The sequence below is a fragment of the Podarcis bocagei genome (genome assembly GCF_964188305.1).
Source record: "Podarcis bocagei genome assembly, chromosome: 2".
NCBI lineage: Eukaryota > Metazoa > Chordata > Lepidosauria > Squamata > Lacertidae > Podarcis > Podarcis bocagei.
This window is the reverse complement of record NC_138126.1, coordinates 5,157,181-5,180,939: the sequence shown is the minus strand read 5'-3', so window position 1 is coordinate 5,180,939 and position 23,759 is coordinate 5,157,181. Positions and strand designations below refer to the sequence as shown.

Here is a 23,759-nt window from a genome sequence, read left to right as displayed (position 1 = left end):
GAATCCTCTGAGTTGTTTCCTTGTGGTAGGTTCCTTGATAAGGCAAATAGCTTCTTTCCTCTCTGGTCTCAATGCTCGTTGTTGGTGTGAGATGTCAAAGCCCAAATATTTGACCTTTTCTAAACATAACTGTGCCTTTTTCTGGGAAACTCGGTAGCCAGCTTGCCAGAGCAAGTGGAGCAGTTCCTCTGTACCTTCTTTACAGGTATCAAAATCCTTTGCTGCTAGTATAAGGTCATCTACATATTGCAGAACCACCTTTTCTCCAGGTATTGAGGGGTAACTTGTTAGATCCTTCGCCAAGGCAGTGCCAAATAAAGTTGGGGAATTTTTGAATCCCTGGGGCAATCTTGTCCAGGTTAGCTGGCCTTTTGTTCCTGTCAAAGGGTCTTCCCACTGGAAGGCAAATATAGGTTGGCTCTGTGGTGCCAGCCGGCAACAGAAGAATGCATCTTTCAAGTCCAATACAGTAAAAAATGTTGCTTCTGGTGGGATCAAACTCAGCAAGGTATATGGGTTTGGTACATTTGGGTGCAAGGTCTCGATAGCCTGGTTTACGAGCCTCAAGTCCTGCACTGGCCTGTATTCATCTGTCCCAGGTTTTCGAACAGGCAAAAGGGGTGTGTTCCATTCTGATTGGCAGGGCTTAAGCAGACCATATTTTAATAGGCGGTCCAAATGTTTCTGGATGCCCTCTGCTGCTCGCCGGGGTAAAGGATATTGCTTTACAGATACAGGGGTAGCCATAGGTTTTAAGGTTACTACAATTGGAGCTATATTCTTGGCCATTCCTGGTGGGCTATTTTCAGCCCATACTCCTGGTGGCACCTGTAGAGTTCGGAGGAGCTTGTTTAACTCTGTATCCAATGTGGGTTGGACTTGCAGGGCTGACATTAGGCGCCATGATTGTTCCTTAGGTACTGAGAGGGAAATTATTCCTGCTGCCTTTGATGGCAGTTTCATTTCTGGACCTCAAGGAGTGAAGGTGATTTGGGCCTGCAATTTGGACAGCATATCTCTACCTAAGAGAGGTATTGGACACTCAGGTATATACAAAAACTGATGGGTTAAACGATGTCCCCCAATCTGGCATTCCAAAGGTTGGAGGAAAGACCTCTTAGCTGACTGACCAGTGGCACTTTTAATGACTACACTTTTGGATGCCTTTTTCTGCAATAGTTCTGGGAGTACTGAGTATTCAGCCCCAGTATCAATCATAAAGTCTATTAAATGGCTTCCTAATTGAATCGTGACCGTGGGCTCCTGGAAGCCTAACTTTATGGAGTCCGGTCGTTCCTAGTCTTGGGTAAAATCCTCCTCTGCCAGTCCAATGAAATTGTCTCTACTCTGTCCTTGTCCAGGTCTCTGATATCTTCCATCTCGGATCATTCCCCGTCCCCGTCCCTGGTTTCTTGGGCCGGAGCCTGGGCCTGGGCCTGGGCCTGGGCCTGGGCCTGGGCGTACTTCTTCCAACCTCAGGGGTTCAGGACACTCCCGCTTCCAATGACCCTCCTTCTTGCAATTCGCACATTGATTCCTTCCCAGTGGTGGATTCCTTCCCCGCCCTCTTCCTCCATTTAAGGGGCGGTAGTCTTGCTTCACTGCTGTGGCCAGCATTACCATCTTTTCCTTCTGCCACTTCTTCTTCTCTTGTTTCTCAGCCTCATCCCTATTCCGATAAACTCGGCGTGCAATGGCCATAATTTGGCTCATCAGCATCCCTTCCCATCCTTCTGATTTCTGAATTTTCTTACGAATGTCAGAAGCGCACTGGGCCACAAATGTAGCAGTAATCATTCTGCTGTTTTCAGGGGCTTCAGGGTCAAAAGGAGTCCATATATGATAGGCTTCTTGCAGCCTCTCTAAAAAGTCTCCTGGACTCTCATTTGGTTTCTGTTCTACTTCTGAGACTTTAGACATATTAGTGGGCTTCTGGCATGCCCTGCGGATACCTTGCACAAGCGTCTGGCGGTAGGTGGTAAGTCTGGCCAGGTGAATTGCATTGTTTGGATCCCAATTAGGATCTTCCAAGGGAAAGTTGTCTTGGAGATGACGGTCAATATTAAAAATATTTCCCACTCTGGCCTGCTCACGCAAATATATCTGTGCCTTTTCAATTATGTCTCTCCTTTCCTCAGTGGTGAACAGAGTATTCAGGAGCTGGCGGCAATCTGTCCAAGTAGGACTATGAGTATTTATTATTGAAGTCACCAAATCCATCATAGCCTGAGGTTTTTCTGCGAAAGATGGGGTGTGTGTTTTCCAATTCATCAGATCTGTAGTCGTGAATGGAATATATTGCAGGGTCGAAGTTCGAGGTGGCCGTGGTCCAGGTTGCCCGTTAACCAGCACAGGCTCCTCAAGTGCATCAAATACTCTTCTGAGAGGGGCTACTACGTGATCTTTCTCTTCGCTTTGCTCTAGGGGCCTCAAATCATAGGGGATGGTATTTGTCCCAAGGCGTTCTTTTAGCAGCCTTATACGCCTGGCTGTATTGCTTGCTGACCGATTAAGGTCTCCCTGTAACTTCTGTAATAATTCTCTAGGACTTGGATGTACAGGAGTTTGGGGTAGGCAATCAGTTGTTCCACTAAAAGAGACTGTAGATGGAGTTCTACTGGGACTCACAGATGGAATAACCACTTCTGCTTGGGCTTCATTATAGGCCTCCAATGCCTCCTGAAGATATTTATCATAATCTATCAAGGAATCAAGTTCTGTGACTCCAGCCCCATTATTCATTCCACTTTCTTGCCTTGGGGTTACAACTGGTGGAGTGTTTGGATTAGGCTCCCTTCGATGTGGAGCATAGGGTGGAGGTGGAAGCACCTCTTCCTCTGGTCCCTCAAAAATGGGTTTGAGTTTATTTGGCAAGATTCCTTTCCTAGCTTCGGCTTTTACAGCCAATAATTTGCATCGTTTGATTTTGCATTCCCTTATCCATGGAGGATTTTTATTTAATGTGCTCAGCCAAGAATCTATATATGAAAATTGTTCTGGGCACCCTCCAGTTTCTTTGGCGATGTTAGACCAAAGTTTGCTTACTAAATTTATATCAAAGGTTCCTTGAGATGGCCATTCAGTATTTTGCTTCTGCCACTCTAATTCACATAACGTTCTCAGGCGCTCTGGCGTCATTTTGACTCCATACGCCCCTGAGAAGGCTTTCTTAAAATTATTTAACATACATTCAAGAGGTGTATTTTCCCCCTTTGAACCCCCAACTCCCATTGTATGGCCCTGTGAAGTATCCACTCAGTCACTCACACACACGCTTCGTGGGTTTCCTTGCCTAGTGAAGTCGCCTTACTAGGAACCGAAGTACTGCCCACTCCACACTCAGGTCAGCTACAGATTGCTCTGTACTTTCTCACACATACAATGCGCTAGATACTTCACCACACTCTACCTCCCATTCTTCCCTTTCCCTACACCAGATCACCATCTGATGTACCCAACCACCTAGCGTACTCAGTTCCCACTTACTGAGACGCAGAAGTTTGATCAAGACTTCTCTTCCTCCCAATTAATTGGAGGGCCAAAAATCCCTTTGTGCACTTACCCTTGGTTGGTTCCGTTTCCCCCCGGTCCGTCGCCGCCAGTGAGCAGGGTATCAGACAGACGAGACTTCTGCGTTCCCCCTGGAAAAATTTACCAGTGCGCGCTGGGTAAGCAGTTTAGAGATCCTCTCTCTTGTACCCTGCCCAATAGGGCGAAGGGGCTGCGTTCCAGCAGACCACTCATCCGAGTCACAGGGGCACCATAAAATGTAGCACCCTGCTTGTGGTTAACGCTTAGCTGGAATGAAATATTCAACGCAGCAATAGAGAAATTAAAATAATAATTTATTTGTCAGACAAATAAATGAGAGGCACAGTGGTATATGGTTACCAAGCTCTGGCCTGGCCTCCTGCCATTATGGCCAGCACTTATATTCCCTTAATCCAGCCCCCTTTGCTCCTCCTTTGGCTGCCTCTGTCCAATCAGCCTGGTTGAATTTCCTATTGGCTGATTGCTATAACCAATCCTTAAAGATACACCCATATCCTCCTGTCCTTATATGGAACACAAAGAGCTATATATTGTTACATCTATAAATGACAAATAAGTAGTAATATATCTTACATGTGTCTCAACAAGGAATCTTAATTACCAGCTCACCTCTTGCCCTCCTTGCCCTATTGCCTTCTAAAACAAATGGTTAATCTTAAATTTTTATCTTAAACATATGTCAAGGATCTTGAGTTTCACATCAACATTGAAAGATCTCCTTCATTTGAAGGTTTCTAAACAAATGCCTGACAGCTATATATCAGGACTGCTTGGATGGCGTCTTCCTGTCTGGCAGGGGGGCTAGGCTGGTGGCTGACTTAATTTCAGGATAAATACAACTCTTACAACTATATGAAATAAGAATCTAGCATTTCTTAAATCCTTTGCATAATTACATTTAAGCCAATATATTTAATACACAACACAGGTAGCCTCTTAAAAGGAATAAGGCCTTTGTAAAGTAGAAAAAGGAACTCAGTAAAAAGCAGTTTCAAAAGAAGCCTCTTCAGTTTACACCCCCCCCTTCAGCCAGCTGCTTTTCCCATTAGCTCTTCCCAACATTTATTGCCCTCTAACTCTCTCAGTTTAAGAAAGAAACAGCTTTAAAAAAAGACTTCCCAAAAATGCTCTCTTTCTGCCAGCTAGATGCTTCTCCATTTGGTCTTTAACCTTAGAAAGAAGATCTGGCTCATTTTACTGGGAGGCACATTGGTATTATTTTACTATTTACTCATTCCTAATTATGTTTATCTCTGCCTTTTTTATCTTCTGTAACATGTAGGGTCAGTGTCCTCACTCTCAGTCTGTAATTCCAGCTTTTACGACTTTGAGAATTGTTTTCTGCTATAAATCAAGGAGCCCCTTGTCTAGGAGGAAAACATTGCCAGTGTTCTCTAAACAGCTAGTCTTCTTGCCTGGCATGAAACATTTGAAAATCTAAACCCATTTAATTTAGGAACCTGATCAAACATTAATAAAATGCAGGCTTATGATTAGATGCCTCACAAGAACACAGAGAAGCAGCTGCCCTGTTTTGACATGGGCCAGTATAGGATGGAAAGGTCAGCTTGGACTTTAAATAGGAATGCACCATCGTTGGGGTCAGGGCCAATATATTATTTTAGGAAGTGTGCAAATATATACACGCTCTACATAGAGTACCTACATCTGAGCCCTGTGAACTCATGAAACCCATTCCCTTTACAAGGAGATTTTTATTCTTATTATTTTTTATTTACTGAGTTTATATACTGTTGTATACATAGAGGTTTCAGGGGAGTTCACAGAAAAGATCACAACATATATAACCAGAATAAAAACAGCAACCTAATAACACCCACCCCCGAAAGGAGCCACATTTTAAAAGGGTATAGGATGTCAGTCAGGTCAGCCAAAGGCCTGGTTAAAGAGGAAGGTTTTTGCCCGGTGCCTAAAGGGGTATAATGAAGGCGCCAGGCAAACTTCCCTGGCAAAAGTATTCCACAGACAGGGAGCCACTGCAGAGAAGGCCCCGTTCTCGTGTTGCTGCCCTACGGACCTCTTGAGGAGGAGGCACACGAAGGAGGGCCTCAGAAGATGATCTCAGGGTCCGGGTAGGTTTATATGGGAAGAGGCGGTCCTTAAGGTACTGCAGTCCTGAGATCACGCTGACATGCCTGGATCTCCACATCCCCAAGGCCACCTTCCCCCTTACCAGACACATTCTCCACTAACTGAACCTTCTGCACCATCTGAATTATCACAAAAGCTTTGTCTCCTTGTGCATTCTCTGAGGTTTACAAAGAACTCTAAGCACTAATAATAATAATAATAATAATAATAATAATAATAATAATAATAATAATAATTTATTATATAAACCCCGCCCATCTGGCTGAGTTTCCCCAGCCACTCTGGGCGGCTTCCAATCAAATGTTAAAAACAATACAGCATTAAATATTAAAAACGTCCCTAAACAGGGCTGCCTTCAGATGTCTTTTAAAGATAAGATAGCTACTTATTTCCTTCACATCTGAAGGGAGGGCGTTCCACAGGGCGGGTGCCACTACTGAGAAGGCCCTCTGTCTGGTTCCCTGTAACCTCACTTCTCGCAGTGAGGGAACTGCCAGAAGGCCCTCAGCGCTGGATTTCAGTGTCCGGGCTGAACGATGGGGGTGGAGACGCTCCTTCAGGTATACAGGACCAAGGCCGTTTAGGGCTTTAAAAGTCAGCACCAACACTTTGAATTGTGCTTGGAAACATACTGGGAGCCAATGCAAATCTCTCAGGACCAGTGTTATGTGGTCCCGGCGGCCACTCCCAGTCACCAGTCTAGCTGCCACATTCTGGATTAATTGCAGTTTCTGGGTCACCTTCAAAGCTAGCCCCACGTAGAACACAGTCATCCCCACCAAACAGAACTTTATTTCTGCAATACGACACAATTTTAATACAGGCAACTTGCTGTTGCATTCACGGGGGTTGCATTCTGGGTCATTGCACACCAGCAGTTGTGCAAAAGCCCATTTCGCGCCCCCCCTGTCTTCTAGGGCCAAAAACGACGTGTGGGTTGCACACGCATGTCAATCTATCGCTCACATGATGTTCCCCACCTGCATAAGAAAAAATGCTTACTAAAATACAGAGTTTCATATCATAAGTTATGTCCTGCTTATCTCCCATACAGCTGTAACATATAATGCATCTCTAACAGCAACAGCTTGACAGGAAAAGAAAGGGGGGGGAATCAACGATGAAGTATTTAAAGTATATCTTTTAAAAAGTGATGTATAAGTAAGGCATCTTTTCTATCTACACTGATGTCCCTGTGATGAGCTCTCTACCTGAACAATCTTCCACATTTTCTACGCTAACATCCTTCTGAAGATTTCTTCCTCTCTAGTAGGATTTCTGTTTATCACTGAAAGTTTTTTCCATGCTTCGTGGGCTTCGTTCATTCAGGGAATCATAGAGTCGGAAGGGTCTGGATGGTAATCTAGTCCAAACCCCTGCAATGGGATAATCTTAACTAAAGCATTCATGACAGGTGGCTGTCCAACACTCCAAGGAAGGAGAGTCCACAGTCTTCTGAGGTGAGGGAGTCCGTTCCACTGTCAAACAGCTCTTACTGTCGGAAAGTTCTTCCTGACATTTACTCAGAATCTCCTTCCTTGGAACTTGAATCCATTGGATCTCATCCTACCTTCCAGAGCAGGAGAAAACAAGCTTGTTCCATCTTCTATGGGACAGACTTTTAGATATTTCAGGTGCTCTATCACATCTCCTCTCACTTTCCTCTTTTCCAGGCTACACATACCCAACTCCTTCAACCGTTCCTCATAAGGCTTGGTTTCCAGACCATCTTGGTCACCCTTCTCTGCACATACAATCTTCTTAAATTGTGGTACCCAGAACTGGACACAGTATTCCATGTGTCTGCTGACTGAGGCGAAATAGAGCAGTACTCTTCAGCCTTGGTCAGACCACACCTAGAATATTGTGTCCAGTTCTCGGCACCACAATTTAAGAACATTATATTTGCGGAAGAGGGCGACCAAGAGCGGTACCAGCCCTTTTTCTCTAGAGAAAAGGGTGCCAGAACTGATCCCTCATTGCCCCTTCACCGTTGCCCCCCCCCTCCGTTCTGTGAGTACTTCTGTGAGAGGCTGTTGTGCTCACAGCATTCAATTTCTAATCACGGCAGGTTCAACTAAGATCTTTTTCACAAGTACTACTGGCTAGCTAAGTGTCTTATGCACTTATACACATCTTATACATGTGGAGCTGGTTATTCCTGCCTGAGCTTACATTTGTCCCTACTGAAATTCATTTCATGATTCTAAGCTCACATCCTTCTGGGAGTTTCTCTATTTATCACCGAAACTTTAATCCACGCTTCATGTGCTGGGGTCTTTCATGCTCCATAAATTCTGCAAATGAGCCAACTCATGGCTTCTTCAATGTGAAGACAGTTGGGTCCATGGAGGCTCTTTCCACACACTTATATGGATGGTTCTGTGTGGCTTCTTTGGTGCACTTTAAGGTTTCCGCCTACAGGGAAGCATTTCCCACAAACTTTGCATTCATACGGTTTCTCCCCCGTGTGGATGCGCCCTTGAACCTTAAGATGCGACGACAAACAGAAACTCTTTCCACATTCCTCACATGTAAACGGCTTCTCCCCCGTGGGAGTTCTCAGATGAAAACTGAGACCATGGACCTCCACAAAGCCCTTTCCAGATTCCATACACTTGTATGGCTTCTCCCGTGTGGATTCTCTGATATTTAGTAAGGGTCCCATAATCGCTGAAGCTCTTTCCAGGCATCAGGTGTGGGTCCTTTTGGATCCCCCACCCGTCATTCGCTGCAAGCCCCCCCCCTTTGCTTTCCCCAACAGGAGCCAACTCCTAGGGGCTGAGGGGTCTCTGCTCTCCTCCAATAAAAAAATTGAGGGGACAGCCTCACCACCCCCACCCTGAAGTTGATGGGCATTGCCATTCAAACGGTGTGCATGCATGGGGTTGATTATGCAGGTCGGGGCTGGTGTGCCCCCCTACCTTCCCTTCTCTCTGCACCTCCCGGCTTTTGCTTTTGCTAAAGCTGAAGGTGTGTCTCCACCCTCATCATTCAGCCCAGACACTGAGGTCCAGCGCCGAGGGCCTTCTGGCGGTTCCCTCACTGCGAGAAGCCAAGTTACAGGGAACCAGGCAGAGGGCCTTCTCGGTAGTGGCGCCCTCCCTGTGGAATGCCCTCCCACCAGATGTCAAAGAGAACAACAACTACCAGACTTTTAGAAGACATCTGAAGGCAGCCCTGTTTAGGGAAGCTTTTAATGTTTAATCGGTTATTGTATTTTAATATTCTGTTGGAAGCCTCCGAGAGTGGCTGGGGGAAACCCAGCCAGAAGGGTGGGGTATAAATAATAAATTAAATAAATTTGTCATGGATGCTTAAGCTGAGGTCCCTGCATTGCACGGGGGGGGGGGGCAGTTTGGACTAGAAGTTCCATGGGGTCCCTTCCAACTCTTACGATTCAGCCCTGTTTAGGAAAGTTTTTAATGTCTGGTGTTTTTATTATTTATTTATTTATTTATTTATTTTTTATTATTATTATTATTATTATTATTATCATCATCATCATCATCATCACTATGAATTCTGTGTGGTTTGGCGCAAACATGTTTCTCTCCACTTGTGCCACCTGTAGTTGGAGCCACAGAGTCCAGGTTGTCGCAGAGGTGCTGGCGGTGATTCTCTCCCCCCTTGTAATTATCAAAATCACTGTGATTTATTCTCTCGCTCTCTGCAAGACTCCATGGTTGTTTCCCTGCCTTCGAGTCCAACAGCAACAAAAAGCAGAATCAAGTCACATCTTGAACAGAGCCCCAGGGAAATTGGTGCATAAAGGGGTCGTTTGCCACTGAGAGCCTGGGTGGAGGTTTAGGGTAGTTGCAGGGCAGCAGACTCCGTTGGAGCGAGAAGAGAGCTGCAGCTCAGAGGTAGAGCATCTGATTTGCATGCAGAAGGTTGCAGGTTCAGTCCCTGGCATTTCCAGGTACCTCTAGGGAGAGACGCTCTGCCTGAAAGCCCGTAGAGCTGACTGCCAGTCAGAATAGGCAGTAGTGATGTAAATGAACAGATTTGGTATAAGGCATTTATCCAGGTTCCTGATCCTACCATCATACACTTGGTCTCTGAATTTCTAGCTGGGCTCCTGGCTGAGTGAAGACCCTGCAGTTGAGGGCAGTCTCAGGGGAGGCAGCAGGCAGAGCCAACATGATCATCCTCATTCTGCTGCTCCTGCTAATGCCCCGCGACGTCTATGGGGCAGCAAAGGCAAAATGCCCCTTGAATCTGATCCCAGATGAAAACGAAGCTGTGAATTACTACATGCCAGGAGACCACCTCATTGGCGGAGTCCTGTCTCCAAAAAGGGGTTTCTTTGAACCATTCCTGTTTTCCAAACCTCCATTGTCTAAGACTATAGCGTAAGTCCCAGAATGAATGTTTTGAATAAATTCTTTTATGCAACTGACAGATGGAAAAGTATTCCCCCCCCCCTTTCTTTTCTTCCTTTCCCCTCCTTTTTAAGCTTTCCCTTCAACTTCAGTGTCCTCTGCTCTGGGCCATTGTTGGGGTCCAAGGGTCACACACACACACACACACACACACACACACACACACACACATTAGGGGGCTGAGGGATTGATAGAAGGACCCTGAGTGAGAGGCAAGGAAAATCTCCCAGGGTGAGAGACTGGGAGAAGAAGGAAAGCTCCCAGCTGAGAACTGGGAGGGTCCACCACTTTCTGTTAATGACAAGGGTTACCTTTGAGAGAGGACTCTGTGAGAACTCGTTCTCTGTTTTTCTGTTAATTTAAATTTGTTTCTTTATGCTTGCTGAACACCATTTGCCACTTTAATGCTCATTTGTCCAGTTTGGGTGAATCATTTGCAGAGTGTCCGTAACGAGGTACTGGCATGTCTTCTCCTTCCTGATCGCCATTCGTGAGGTCAACCAGAACCCCAAGCTCTTACCCAACGTGACCCTGGGATACAGCTTCTATGAGAACCTTTTCGATGAAAGAATCACTTCTGATGCCATGATAGACATCCCTGCGGGTGGCGAAAGCAGCAACATCCCAAACTACCAGTGTGGGAAACGGAATAACCTGCTGGCTGTTCTTGAAGGGGCCAATTCGGACATCTCCAGACAGATTTCAACCATGCTGAGCACGTACAAAATCCCACAGGTATCTACTCTCTGAGTAAATCAAGAACGAGCCTTTTCTTGAAGCCCATTTTCGAGATTCCACCACAATTGAGGGTGCCCCCCAAAACAAGAGCTTGGGGGTGGATGAAATCTCCCTTTATAGAGATAAAATAGAAAAGATGCAAACTTGAAACTTGAGATGTATATTTTCAGGATGATTGTAACTTTTGTAATTTTTAAAACTGCATTTTAAATCATTGTAACCTGGGAAGTGAAGGGTGAAGGGCAGGTGAATCACCATAAACATAATACAATAAAACCATCTCTGTACACACACACACCATAATGTTGTTGTTGTCACCCATCTGTCTTGAGAGACAGTGGACTGTTATCATGATGACACCTGTCTTTTCCTCTTTCCTCATTAGCTCAGCTATGGCTTTGCTCTTGATGACAAAACCCAGTTCCCTTTTGTCTACCGGATGTTCCAAAACGAAGAAGCCCAGTGCCTGGGGATTGTCAAACTGCTCCTGAATTTCGGGTGGATGTGGGTTGGCCTCTTTACCCCAGACAATGAGAACGGAGAAAGGTTCAGGAGGGCTTTGACATCTCAGCTCATCGGGAACAACATCTGTGTTGCCTTCTCCAAAAGGCCGTATGAAACATGGTTCCAGAGTGACTCTCCAGACATGTGGAGACGAGTCAATGTATTTGTTTGCTATGCAGACTCTGGCTTTGCTTTTGGTCCTGTTGTCATGGTGCAACAAATCCTGGAAGAGAAGCTGGCAGCAGCTGCGGGGAAAGTCTGGATCACCACAGCTGTGCAGGACATCAACATGATCTTGTATTATGATTTTGCCTTGTTCCGGCACATTCTCGGCTCGTTCTCATTCACGAAGACAAGCAAGCAGGTGAAACAAGACTTCTACGAACCATATTCCTCCTTTCTCGAGTCACTATGGAAGAGCGCATTTGACTGCTCCAAGCACGAGTTGTCTGTGAAAGGCTGGAGAAGATGCACAGTGCATGAGGAAATGGATCTCCTGCCACAACGTGAGCGTGAAAGGATCCTGTCCCAGGACAGCTACAGGAGCTACGACATTGTCCAGGTCCTGGCCCTTGCTTTGAATGCTGTTTATTCACAGAGATCCAGGCACAAGGTCACAGGGGAAGGCGCTAGGTTGGAACTTCAAAGGCTGCATCCATGGCAGGTAGGGATGGAAATGTCCATTTCAGTTTCTTCCCTCTACCACAACCCTGAATTCATTCCTCTGGATTTCTGAGCAATTTCTGAGTTACTTTGGTTTCTTTTGTTTTTTTAAACCCTCACAAAAATTTTTCTGCACTTGAGTGCAAATTTATGCATGCATCTTTGACCCATGTACACATCTTTGCAAGCCATTTCTCCTAACAAAAAAGAATGCAGCATAAATCCTCTTTTAAAGACATCCAAGTTGTTGGACATCACTGTGGGAGAGAGTTCCACAGGTTAACTATGCACTGCATGAATAAGTACTTCGTTTTATCTATCCTCAGTCTTTAGCGAAGGATGCGTAAGAAGCCTTATAAATGCAATAAATAAATAAATATATAACAACTCCAGTCATCCCCAGAAAGAGGTGATTCATACATTGGGAGTGGGGTGGAGTGTTAACCCCGGTAAGGTGAACTCCAGTCGTAGGAATATGACATATGTCCTCTTTTTGCAGGACATGTCCTCTTTTTCATGGGTAGAGTCATCATAGAGATCCATAGTTAAAAGCAGATGTCATCAAATGTGTCCTCTTTTTTTGCCCTTCGAAATATGGCAGCTCTGGAGCTCACAGGGAGCAGGGCTGAGATATTGTGTTGAACCAAAGTTGAACTGTTCCTGAAGCTCTCATTGCAAATGCCATCTTGGTAGTCAAGACGACCCCACAATTAATTGGTAGTTGTAGCAGTGAGCTGCTTTATGCTTGCTTTGATATAAGCTAACTGGCTTGGTTTGATGTGATCCTTACCTGTGGGCTTGGGGTGCTGGGCTCTGAGCCCAGAAAGGGGAACTATCAGCAAGATGTGGGTATTTTCCACCTGTGCCCTCATCTGGTCAGGCGAAGTGATGGGAAGTCCTGGGGAAAGTGACCTTTGCCACTTTGTGGATAGTCAATGTTTGCTTGGGCTCCGACAAGCCATCTCTTTGTGGTTATGTACATGCTAAGTCTATAAAGGTTGAGAGACCCGACTGGCTGATTTGCTGCAAGTCTATACTCCCAGGACCCCTCCTTTGGGCCTGATCTTCGGGAGAGATATCCAACACTGTTTCTGAATGTTTTCCAAATGATGGCGTTTCCTCTATCATTCTAGTTTATCGCTTTCTTAAGAGAAGCCCACCTTGCTAATAATACTTCTGTCGATGGGAAGGAGGAGCCGGCAGCCGACTTCGACATCATAAATTGGGTGCGGTTTCCCAACAAGTCTCACGGGAGAGTGAAAGTTGGGAGCGTCGGAGGACAGCATTCCCAACAATTCACCATCAACCCAGGCGCTGTGGAGTGGCCCTTGCCGTTTAACAAGGTAGAGGAAACGGCTTGGGGTTTTTTTGTCCATTTGCTGTCTCTAACACGCACTCACGTCCGCTAAGTTAAAGCGCTTTCTGCACAGCCAAGTGGAGCCTGTGGTCAGACCGCCATGAAAGTGGCAGCGAGATCGTGAAAGGGCCCTGGGCGAGAGGCGAGGAACTGGAGAGTCCACAGAGAGACTGGGGGTGAAAGCAAATCTCCCAGATGAGATCTGGGAGGGCCAGTCATTTTCTGTGGGGGTGGTAGGATTGAGAACTACCGTAGTTTTTGTCAGTATGCCTTTCAACCGATATCAGCGACTGGGCTCAACAACTGGATCTGCCCCGACTGGGCTAGGCGACTGGAGCACTTTCAGAGACCTTCCAGTCCTGGAAAACAGGTCCCAGTGCACTGGACTCACAACTGTGCATTGTGAGCACCAGATTCATGCAGAGTATAAATAACGCGGAAGCTAGCTGTGAAGCATGTTGTTGTTGTTGTTTAGTCGTTTAGTCGTGTCCAACTCTTTGTGACCCTATGGACCAGAGCACACCAGGCACTCCTGTCTTCCACTGCCTCCCGCAGTTTGGTCAAACTCATGTTCGTAGCTTCGAGAACACTGTCCAACCATCTCGTCCTCTGTCGTCCCCTTCTCCTTGTGCCCTCCATCTTTCCCAACATCTGGGTCTTCTCCAGGGAGTCGTCTCTTCTCATGAGGTGGCCAAAGTATTGGAGCCTCAGCTTCAGGATCTGTCCTTCCAGTGAGCACTCAGGGCTGATTTCCTTCAGAATCGAGAGGTTTGATCTTCTTGCAGTCCATGGGACTCTCAAGAGGCTCCTCCAGCACCATAATTCAAAAGCATCAATTCTTTGGCGATCAGCCTTCTTGATGGTCCAGCTCTCACTTCCATACATCACTACTGGGAAAACCATAGACCCCTTCATGGATCACTGCCTTGCCGTGGCAAAGGGGCTTTCAGAGAAGCTATGAACTACGCCGAGCAGGGCACCCAAGATGGACAGGTCATAGTGGAGAGTTTTGACCAAACGTGTTCCACCTGGAGGAGGAACTGGCAAGCCACTCCAGTATCCCTGCCAAGAAAACTCCATGGACAAAGACAACAGGCTGTGAAGCATAACTCCTTTTATTTCTAATAGCTACTACAAACTAACGAACTACTGGTTTGCATGAGTGTTACATCTTCCACTCAGCCATCTGGTCACTACGTAGATAAGACTCTCTCCACACACAGAGCCAGGCAGTCAGCCAGGAGCGGAAGAGGAGAAGAGCAGTTTCCGCCCCTTCCTTTCTCAAAACATCAGATCAGGAGATTCTACCAATGGGAGGGGTGAAAATATCAACAGTTTTGTACATGCACTTTGTACACTGTTTCTGCGCTTTACATACAATGCCGCTGGTTTCCCCCCTCCCTTAATTTTCAGAGAGCTGTTGTTACTGGGAAGCCATTATGCAATAGAGTTGCCCCTGAGACAATAATATGGCCCATCTGCTTCAGTACCCTGTTCTCCCAATGGCCAGCCACAATGTGGGAAGCCTGTAGGCAGGACCTGAGCATAACAGCGCTCTGGCCCCCTGCAATTCCCAACAACTGCCGTGAGTCAGAGGCGCATTGCCTCAGACAGGGGAGGCAGAACATAGCATTGTACTCCGTCCAAGTTGATGACCATCACTGTTTCCTGTGGGGGAGAGTTTCAAAGTTTAACTATGCGTAGAAAAGCCAGTTATGGGTTTCACAGCCATGCAATTATAATGTATATTCTACAAAAAAAAAAAAATTTCTCTTGATGCTTCCTTTCTTTCAGACTGTACCCCGTTCCAGGTGCACCAATAGCTGTTGCCCCGGATACGCCAAAGAGATCCAGGAAGGGCAGCCGGTTTGCTGCTACGCTTGTGCTCCTTGTGCGGAAGGGACCATCTCCGCTCAGGAAGGTGAGCGACTCTGAAGGAAAGATGTTCTTGGGTTTGGACACTTTCAGTTCCCATTGTCAATTCCATGAAGCTCTGGTGGGGCACCTACCGTATTTTTTGCTCCATAGGACGCACTTTCCCCCTCTTAAAATCTAAGGGGAAATGTCTGTGCTTCTTATGGAGCGAATGTGTTTTCCCTGGGGCTGGGGGGGGGGATAACCTGGGCTTCCCTTGCCAGCCGCACAAGCGGGGAGCAGCGGAAAGGCTGGCGGTGAGGGAAGCTCGGCTTTCCCCACCGCCAGTCCCACAAGCTGCGGGGAGCAGCGGAAAGCTTCAGCGAGGCGCCTGTCCTGGAAGCCGGAGGAGGAACAGGTCTCCTTCTGTTCCTTCTCCAGCTTCACTTAAAGGGGCGCTGCGCAGTTCTCCCTCTCTGCGCAGCACCTCTCCTGCGAAGGAGAGGCGCTGCACAAAGAGGGAGAACTGCGCAGTGCCCCTTCAGCGAGGCGCCTGTCCTAGAAGCCAGAGGAGGAACAGAAGGGCTTTGCAGCAATGCGCCTCTCCAGCGAAGCCAGAGGAGGAACAGAAGGTTAATTAGGCTCACCAGTTTTCCCCGTTGGAACGACCTTTCTGGTGAAGTCATGCTACATCTAAAGCTTTGTATTTTTCTCTTCATAAAATTTATTAAAAATAAAAAAGATAAAAAAGATAATGCTTGTTTATAGAAAGTGGTTTTGTTGGGTGTTATATTAGATTGAACAAAGTGAATATTGTTATTCATAGCAAACAGATGAAGAATCGGAAGTTATTTATTTTCTGGATATTTTTTTCTATCTTTCTCTTTTAACCTCACTCTTTTTTTCTTTCTCTATTCCTCCCCCCCTTTTGTGTGTGTGTGTGTGTCTGTGTCTGTATTGCATCTATGTAAAAGTCTTGGTTTGGTTTAACAAAAGGGGGAAAGATATTAAGTTTTGCATTGTTCTTTATAAACCTTCAAAAAAATATTTTTTAAAATAAAAATCATGCCCACTTGCAAAGGTTAATGGGCCAGGTCAAAAGAGTCTTCTGAAGACCTGTAGATCAGCTGATGAGGAAGAGCTGCACGTGCCTCTGAGCAGCTGAATAGTGAGACTTCCAATCCTTGCAGAGGACACTTTGCATGCTCTTTGTGAAAAGCTCAGCAAGGCGCTTTGAAACCCCAAATATCAAAGTGCAGCATCAGCCAATGTCACTAAGTCATCCTGTGATTGTCAAGTTGATCCCCCCTCCCATTTGTAAAAACCGGCCCATGGGGAGTAAAGGAGAAAAAGGCCATGGGGGAAGGGCTTAATTAAATAACAACAACAACAACAACAACAACAACAACAACAACAACAACAACAACAACAACAACAACAATATATGTACCCATCCCAGTGACTGGGTTGCCCCAGCCATTCTGGGTGGCTTCTGGCATATATAAAAACATTAAACCTTAAAAAGCTTCCCTATACTGGGCTGCCTTCATCTGGTTTGTCTACAGAAGGCTCCACGCTCAGTCTCTGCCATCTCCACTTAGGGATGTGCAATACCCTTGTCTGAAATCCTGGAAAGCCACAGTCGAGCAAGAATGGACAATACAGGGTAGACTGTATTGCCTAGCAACGGTGATGATGTCACAATGGTCAATGGCGACCCCTCCTCCATGCTGCTGGTTCTGTTCTAAGCATTGGTGCTGGTGGTAGAAAAATCGCTTTTTATTTTTCAGATGCAGACCATTGCAAGAAATGCCCAGAAAATCAGCACCCAAACAAGGACCGAAGTCAATGTGTGCCCAAGATTATCACCTTCCTGGCCTATGTAGAATCCTTGGGGATCCTCCTAACTTCCTTTGCTCTCTTATTGTCCTTGACCACAGGGATTGTGTTAGGAATCTTCATCAAATACCTTGACACTCCCCTAGTCAAAGCCAACAACAGGGACCTCTCCTACATCCTCCTGGTCTCCCTCCTGCTTTCCTTCTTGTCCTCCTTCCTCTTCATTGGCCAGCCAAGAAAAGCGACCTGCATTCTCCAACAAACAGTCTTCAGCATTATCTTCTCAGTTGCTATCTCTTCTGTCTTGGCAAAAACCATCACTGTGGTTCTGGCCTTCCTGGCCACCAAGCCAGGGAACAGGGTGAGGAGATGGCTGGGGAAGAGTCTGGCCAACTCCATCGTCATTTCCAGTTCCTGTGTCCAAGTTGTTATCTCCAGTCTCTGGCTGGGAGTGTCTCCCCCTTTCCCAGAATCTGACATGCACTCCCAGCCTGGAGAGATCATCCTGCAATGCAATGAAGGGTCTGTGGCCATGTTCTATGGTTCCCTTGGCTACATGGGCTTCCTGGCTGCCATCTGCTTCACGGTGGCTTTCCTAGCCAGGAAGCTGCCTGGGGCCTTCAATGAAGCCAAGCTGATCACCTTCAGCATGCTGGTCTTCTGCAGTGTTTGGGTGTCCTTTCTTCCCACCTACCTGAGCACCAAGGGGAAGTACATGGTAGCCGTGCAGGTCTTCTCTATGTTGGCCTCCAGTGCTGGTCTCCTGGGCTGCATCTTCCTCCCCAAGTGCTACATTATTGTACTGAAGCCTCATCTGAACACAAAGGAGCATCTCACAATGAAGACAAAAGCTTCTATCTGATCTTTCCACTAGCGTTAGGGAAATAAGGCCCATAAGCAACGTATAGCGAATGTGAGGATAGCCTTTTAAGAAAACCATGCTCAAGGTTATGTGTAATCATATTTCTCTAGGCTGCTACAGCCTCGGGAGAGGCCAGTCATCATACTCTGTCTATAGAAGTCCACTGTAGCATTGATGTATTTGAACCCGCAGCCACATAACACCCATCCCACATTTTTAAGAACTCAATATCTTAGTGTGGAGCAGCTACATTTCAGAACTTCTTTCCAACTGATATCAAGAAGGTCCCTTCACTGTACGGTTTTTGGCTCCTACTAAAACCATTTTTCTACCCAGCTGTACAGAAAATTGATGGAACTTTTAATCTGTTTTTAATCTGCTGTTATATTAACTTCTTGAAAGTCTTAAATCATGGGTATTGGTTTTTCTTGTTGATAATTTTCTTGTTTCGTCTATTATTATTTTTTGCAAATAGCTTTGAGGAGTTCTTTTTTAAAAACAACCATGTGGTGTATGTGTTTTATGAAATAAATAAATAATAAATTATTAAACCGTGGCTGTTAAATTTAAATCCTGCTCTACATCCGAAAGGATCCCAGGATAACAGATGCATAAGTGATAAAACCATTAAAAACGTTATGACTTAACTCAGTTTTCGCTATGGCTACTTTTTTTGGTATAGATAGATAGATAGATAGATAGATAGATAGATAGATAGATAGATAGTCTGCCAGTTCTGCGACACACGCCAAGGTTTGATTTGCTAGCCAAGAGATTTTCCATGGAAGGGGCTGGATTCCTTTGTGCTCCCTCCGGCCTGCTTTTCTTTGTGAATTCCTTTGTTCGGTTGGAATCCCATGGAAAGGAGTGCCTTCGGAAGCAGCAGTTTTCTTCTTGTAGTTCTGATAATCTTTGGTTTCCATGCTCACTGGTTCTCTCCCCCTTTCACTTTCTCTCCAGCAACCTGCTGGAATAAAGAGAAGGATGATGAGTAGGAGACTCAGATCGAGAACTAACCCTAATTAATTAAGGTAAAGGTAAAGGACCCCTGGACGGTTAAGTCCAGTCAAAGGTGGCTATGGGGTTGCGGCGCTCATCTCGCTTTCAGGCCAAGGGAGCAAGCATTTGTCCACAGACAGCTTTCCGGGTCATGTGGCCAGCATGACTAGACTGCTTCTGGCGCAAGGGAGGACAGTGACGGAAGCCAGAGTATATGGAAAAGCTGTTTAACCTTGCCATCACAGCAGTACCTATTAATTCACTTGCACTGGTATGCTTTTGAACTGCTAGGTTGACAGAAGCTGGGACAGAGCAACGGGAGCTCACCCCATCGCATGAATTCGAATCACCGACCTTCCGATTGGCAAACCCAAGAGGCTCAATAGATCACAGCATTGCCCACATTCCTAGAGCTGTGTGTTATCAGCATACTGGAGACCCCTTGATCTCAAACTCCTCAGGAGCACACCCCTGACTTCATATAGATGTTAAATAGTGTATTGATCTTAAATAGCTCTGGGGAGAAAATAGCATGTTGCAGAACCCCATAGCACAAAAACTGGGGGGTGGGGGTGAGGAACAATAATCCAGCTTTACTTTCTGGACACGACATTGAAGATACAAACATAATCAACAACGGCAGCAAGAGTACTATTGGCACAGAAATGGAAACAAGAACTATTGACCAAAGAAGAATGGCAGATGAAATTAATGGACTATGCAGAATTAGATAAAATGACAGGAAGGATTCGAATCCTGTGCGATCAGAGATTCTCAGAGGACTGGAGTAAATATGTGAACGATTTGAAAAGCAATTGTAATCAACAGATTACGCTAGTAGGACTACACTACAAGACGTTTTGTAAGGAGGGCTATGTGAAATATTGCAGAGAAAAGAATGAAGAGAATTATTAGTGAAGGACTATTAAAATTAATCGTGAAACTAATGAAATGCAGATTAAATGATAAAGATTGAAAAATCTTCAGACCTGGTTGATGGAAGTCCAAAACATTGTATAAGATAAGAAAATATGTTGCATGTTTTTTTGGAAAACTTTACGTAAAAAATAATAAAAATATATTTTAAAAAAGAAGAAGATACGAAGAGAATCATTGTAATACGATGCCTCTGACACCCACCTCACTAAGCCAGTCCAGTAGGATACCGTGACTGATGGCATCAAAATAATAAATTATCATTCTTATGATAAAAGTAATAAATTATTACCTCCGCACCAGCCCCCTCCCAAGGCCCTTGGCGCACGTGGGAAGCCAACATGCCCGAAATGTCCAATTCCCCATATACCAGATGAAGAGCTCCGTGGGGAAGAGGAGTAAATGCAGCTATGCTGGAGCTGGAAAGGTGGGGAAAGTTTAGCATCCACACAGAACTAGGAGGGAGAGGGTGTTTTCTTTCCATGGGAACCGGCGGGAGGGGAGAGAGAGAGGAGGGGCATCATTTTCTCTCATGTGCCCCCCTTCCCGCTGCTCCCTCCATGCACCTCGTCTTGCCCCCCTCTCCGCCTCCCTGCCCCGGGGCTGCAGTGGAGACAGGCACGTCACACCTTTCCGGGACTGGCCAGCTGTCTTGTTACAAAAGAATTTCAGAAATAGACTGGAAAGAGAAGTTGCTGAATTGCAACTGGTTGTTGTTTAGTCGTGTCCGACTCTTTGTGACCCCTTGGACCAGAGCACGCCAGGCACTCCTGTCTTCCACTGCCTCCCGCAGTTTGGTCAAACTCATGCTGGTAGCTTCGAGAACACTGTCCCACCATCTCGTCCTCTGTCGTCCCCTTCTCCTTGTGCCCTCCATCTTTCCCAACATCAGGGTCTTTTCCAGGGAGTCTTCTCTTCTCATGAGATGGCCAAAGTATTGGAGCCTCAGCTTCAACTTATTACCAAACTTAAAACCATGGAGAGACCTGGTCTGAATAGAGACATTGGATTCTTATCTCATTATACATGATATAGCTATTTTTTGCCATCTCACCCCTTGCTTTTTCCTGTAAGACCAATTGCAGTCGTTAACTGTCGTCAACAGATTTACCACACCTATCAGCCAATCACCCATTCCCACCACCCTTCTGAGTAATACCCCTCCCCACTCTCTCACTATATATAAGGCTCTGGTGACTTCTGTTTCAGTGTATCTGCATGCACACGAAAGCTCATACCAATAACAGACTTAGTTGGTCTCTAAGGTGCTACTGGAAGGATTTTTTTTATTTAGTTTCGACTAAAGGATATTGTTGAATTTAAAAAGGGGCAACCCAAATTATCACGACATCACTGTTCCCTGCTCCCACTTCCTCTACTTCTCATGAAAACTCAAGGGATTTGTCCAAAGTTCTCCTTTGAGTCCACAAAAAATGGACCCCATTTTTGAGAGGAATGTGAAGTGACAACCTGCTTCTGAACCAGGAAGGACTGGTGCATTTATAACTAACTCATAATGTTTTGAAGTAACGAAGTCATGCTCTGGTGGGCCACACACCCAGATCTAGGATTGTATGATGGTGTTTCTACAAAGAAAGTTTGCCCCTTTTCCTCTCGCTGCTCCTGGCTCTGGTGAGTTCTCACAAACATGTTTTTCTCCAACTCTGCCCCAGAGCCACACAAGAGATCCCATGAAGTTGCAGGTGTGAACTTGCTTCCCCTTATAATTCTCCAAATCACAGTGATTTATTTCTCCTCACTCAAGGGATGAGTCCAACGGCATAAACACCAGAATCTAGGGCACCATGAGGCAATTTCTTGCATGAGCCTGAAAAAGCTAATGCATAAAGACTTTCTCTTGTGCCACTGAGAAAGTGAGCTGGGATATAGGACAGGCTCTACGTGTGTTGCTCGTGGGTGGCTGCATGGAACCTCTGACAGAGCACTGTTTGCTATCACTTCCTTCATCTCTCAAGCCCTGGCCGGACTCTGCAAATGCTTGCAAAGTCACTGCAGCTTGAGTCTATGGTTTTCTGGAGCTGAGGTTAAGAGGAGCAACTATAAGGGAGATAATTGTGGCAAGCAGACTCAGAATAAGACATCTATTCGCATTTTTCTTGCTGGGCTGTATAACCTTTAGGATGTTGAAGGGGAAATGTTTACTGAATTTCATAAGGGATCAAAATAAGCCACCAAGCTACTACAAACCAGGAGACCACCTCATCAGTGGGCTCACATCTGTAATACCTGTCCGATTTCTACCATTCAACTTCTCCGAGCCTCCCTACACAAGACTTAACTTGTGAGTAATTACATGGTATAAAGAGCTTAATGCTTTTTGTGTTTTTAACTTATATTTTTATGCGCTGAACTACCTTGAGATCTACAGATAAGGGTGGTATACAAATTCAATCAATCAATCAATCAATCAATCAATCAATCATGCTCTCTGACTGATTGAAGGCTTCTCCAGGCCCCCTCCTGATTCAGCATTCATCCTGATTTACTTGATTATGTGGTCATCTTTACTGAGCATTTGTTGTGATTTGTGGGCAGGGAGATCCTACAACAATGAATATTCATTGAGCATCCATTTGCATATGAGGAGTTCACATGCCTTCCTCCTAATCATGTGATCATTCTACGCTTTTCTATGCATTTCTGGGTAACTTTCAAAATTGCAAAGCATTTTTAAAAGTTGCAATTCTTGCACTATGGCAGAAACCTTTAACTGCAGGAAAACAAAGTTCTGCCATGTGCTGGAATCCCTCCTGCAAAATATTAACTGTCTGCAGGCACACTCTGATTTCATAGGTTCCAGTTGCCCCCATATGCCAGGACCATGAACTTAGGTGCTTCTCAGTTGAAGGTGCAGTAGCAGCTGATGCTGAAGTCCTGACTGAACATGAGTATGCTGCAACTGAGAATGTTACGATTGTGCAAAGTGGAATTTAAAAATCCAAACCTTCAAGGGGTAAATAATGCAGCTGACTGTAAACACAGCTGAAACGCAATCTCATGAAATGTTCATGATGGTGAAAGTTGTGGTCAGTTTCACTATGGTGTCAGTCCACCTTCAGTGAGGCTGATGGGCCTTTCGTCTCTCCTACAGGTCGCTAATGGAAGGTAGTTAAGCATTTCAGGGTTAATTCAATTTATTTTCTGTGCTGGAAACAGCTGAGAGTTTGGATACAGCAAGAATTGTATCATTCATTGTAGGGCACTTTTTCATTCCAGTGGCTATCGTGGGAAATTCTGGAATGTCCTGTCCTTCCTGGCTGCCATTCGTGAAATCAATCAGGACCCCAGGCTCTTACCCAACGTCACCCTCGGCTATGTCATCTATGACCATTATTCTAATGCAAGGATGACTTCTGATGCCCTGCTAGACCTGCTCTCTACTGGGCACGCAGACATTCCAAACTATGACTGTGGGAAGAGGAATAACCTGTTGGCTGTTCTTGAAGATGCTGAAGCTGATATTTCTAGATATGTGTCATCTGTGTCAAGCATCTATAAAATCCCACAGGTATGGCTGGTTTGGTGTTAAGACGGAGTTGTGCCTCTGCCATGGGCTTTCCTTTTTTTCTTTTTTGGAATCTCCCAAAGGTGAGGGTGGAATGGAACCTGGAAGCAGGAGCACTCAACACTGGTGTCAGATGCTTGCTGCTTTTTACCCTTTGCCACCCCATCACTGCTTTTTAAAACCATGTTGCGTTTTTATAATGCATTCAAAACACAGTTTTTTGAGTAATGTAGCTGAGTCCCTAGTCTAATGTTCTGGGATGTGATTCATTTTTTTAAAAAATAAATTTTTATTGGTTTTACAAAAATTTTTAAACAATACAAACAAATAATAAAAAAAACATACAAACATGTATAATTTCATAACCTTATTTTCATACCCTTCATTTCTCGGACTCCCCCATACCTCCCCTTCCTGCATCCCAATGTCCAA

At 45.4% G+C, this 23,759-nt stretch overlaps 2 protein-coding genes across 2 annotated transcripts in view; both read left to right on the top strand.

Annotated features, from left to right (window-relative positions):
• The window catches only part of LOC308579728 (vomeronasal type-2 receptor 26-like), a gene marked incomplete at its 3' end in the record, with an annotated part of 150,888 nt that overhangs the window by 38,371 nt on the left and 88,758 nt on the right, over window positions 1–23,759 (top strand). The gene's annotated exons all lie outside the window — the stretch shown is intronic.
• Window positions 9,808–18,145, top strand: LOC308578761 (vomeronasal type-2 receptor 26-like; the record flags this gene model as incomplete). The annotated part of the gene is made up of 6 exons (XM_081179283.1): window positions 9,808–10,019; window positions 10,490–10,784; window positions 11,173–11,955; window positions 13,088–13,297; window positions 15,106–15,232; window positions 16,956–18,145. The coding sequence occupies 6 exons, from the start codon at window positions 9,808–9,810 to the stop codon at window positions 17,864–17,866; spliced, it is 2,538 nt and encodes an 845-aa protein (XP_081035409.1). The 3' UTR covers window positions 17,867–18,145.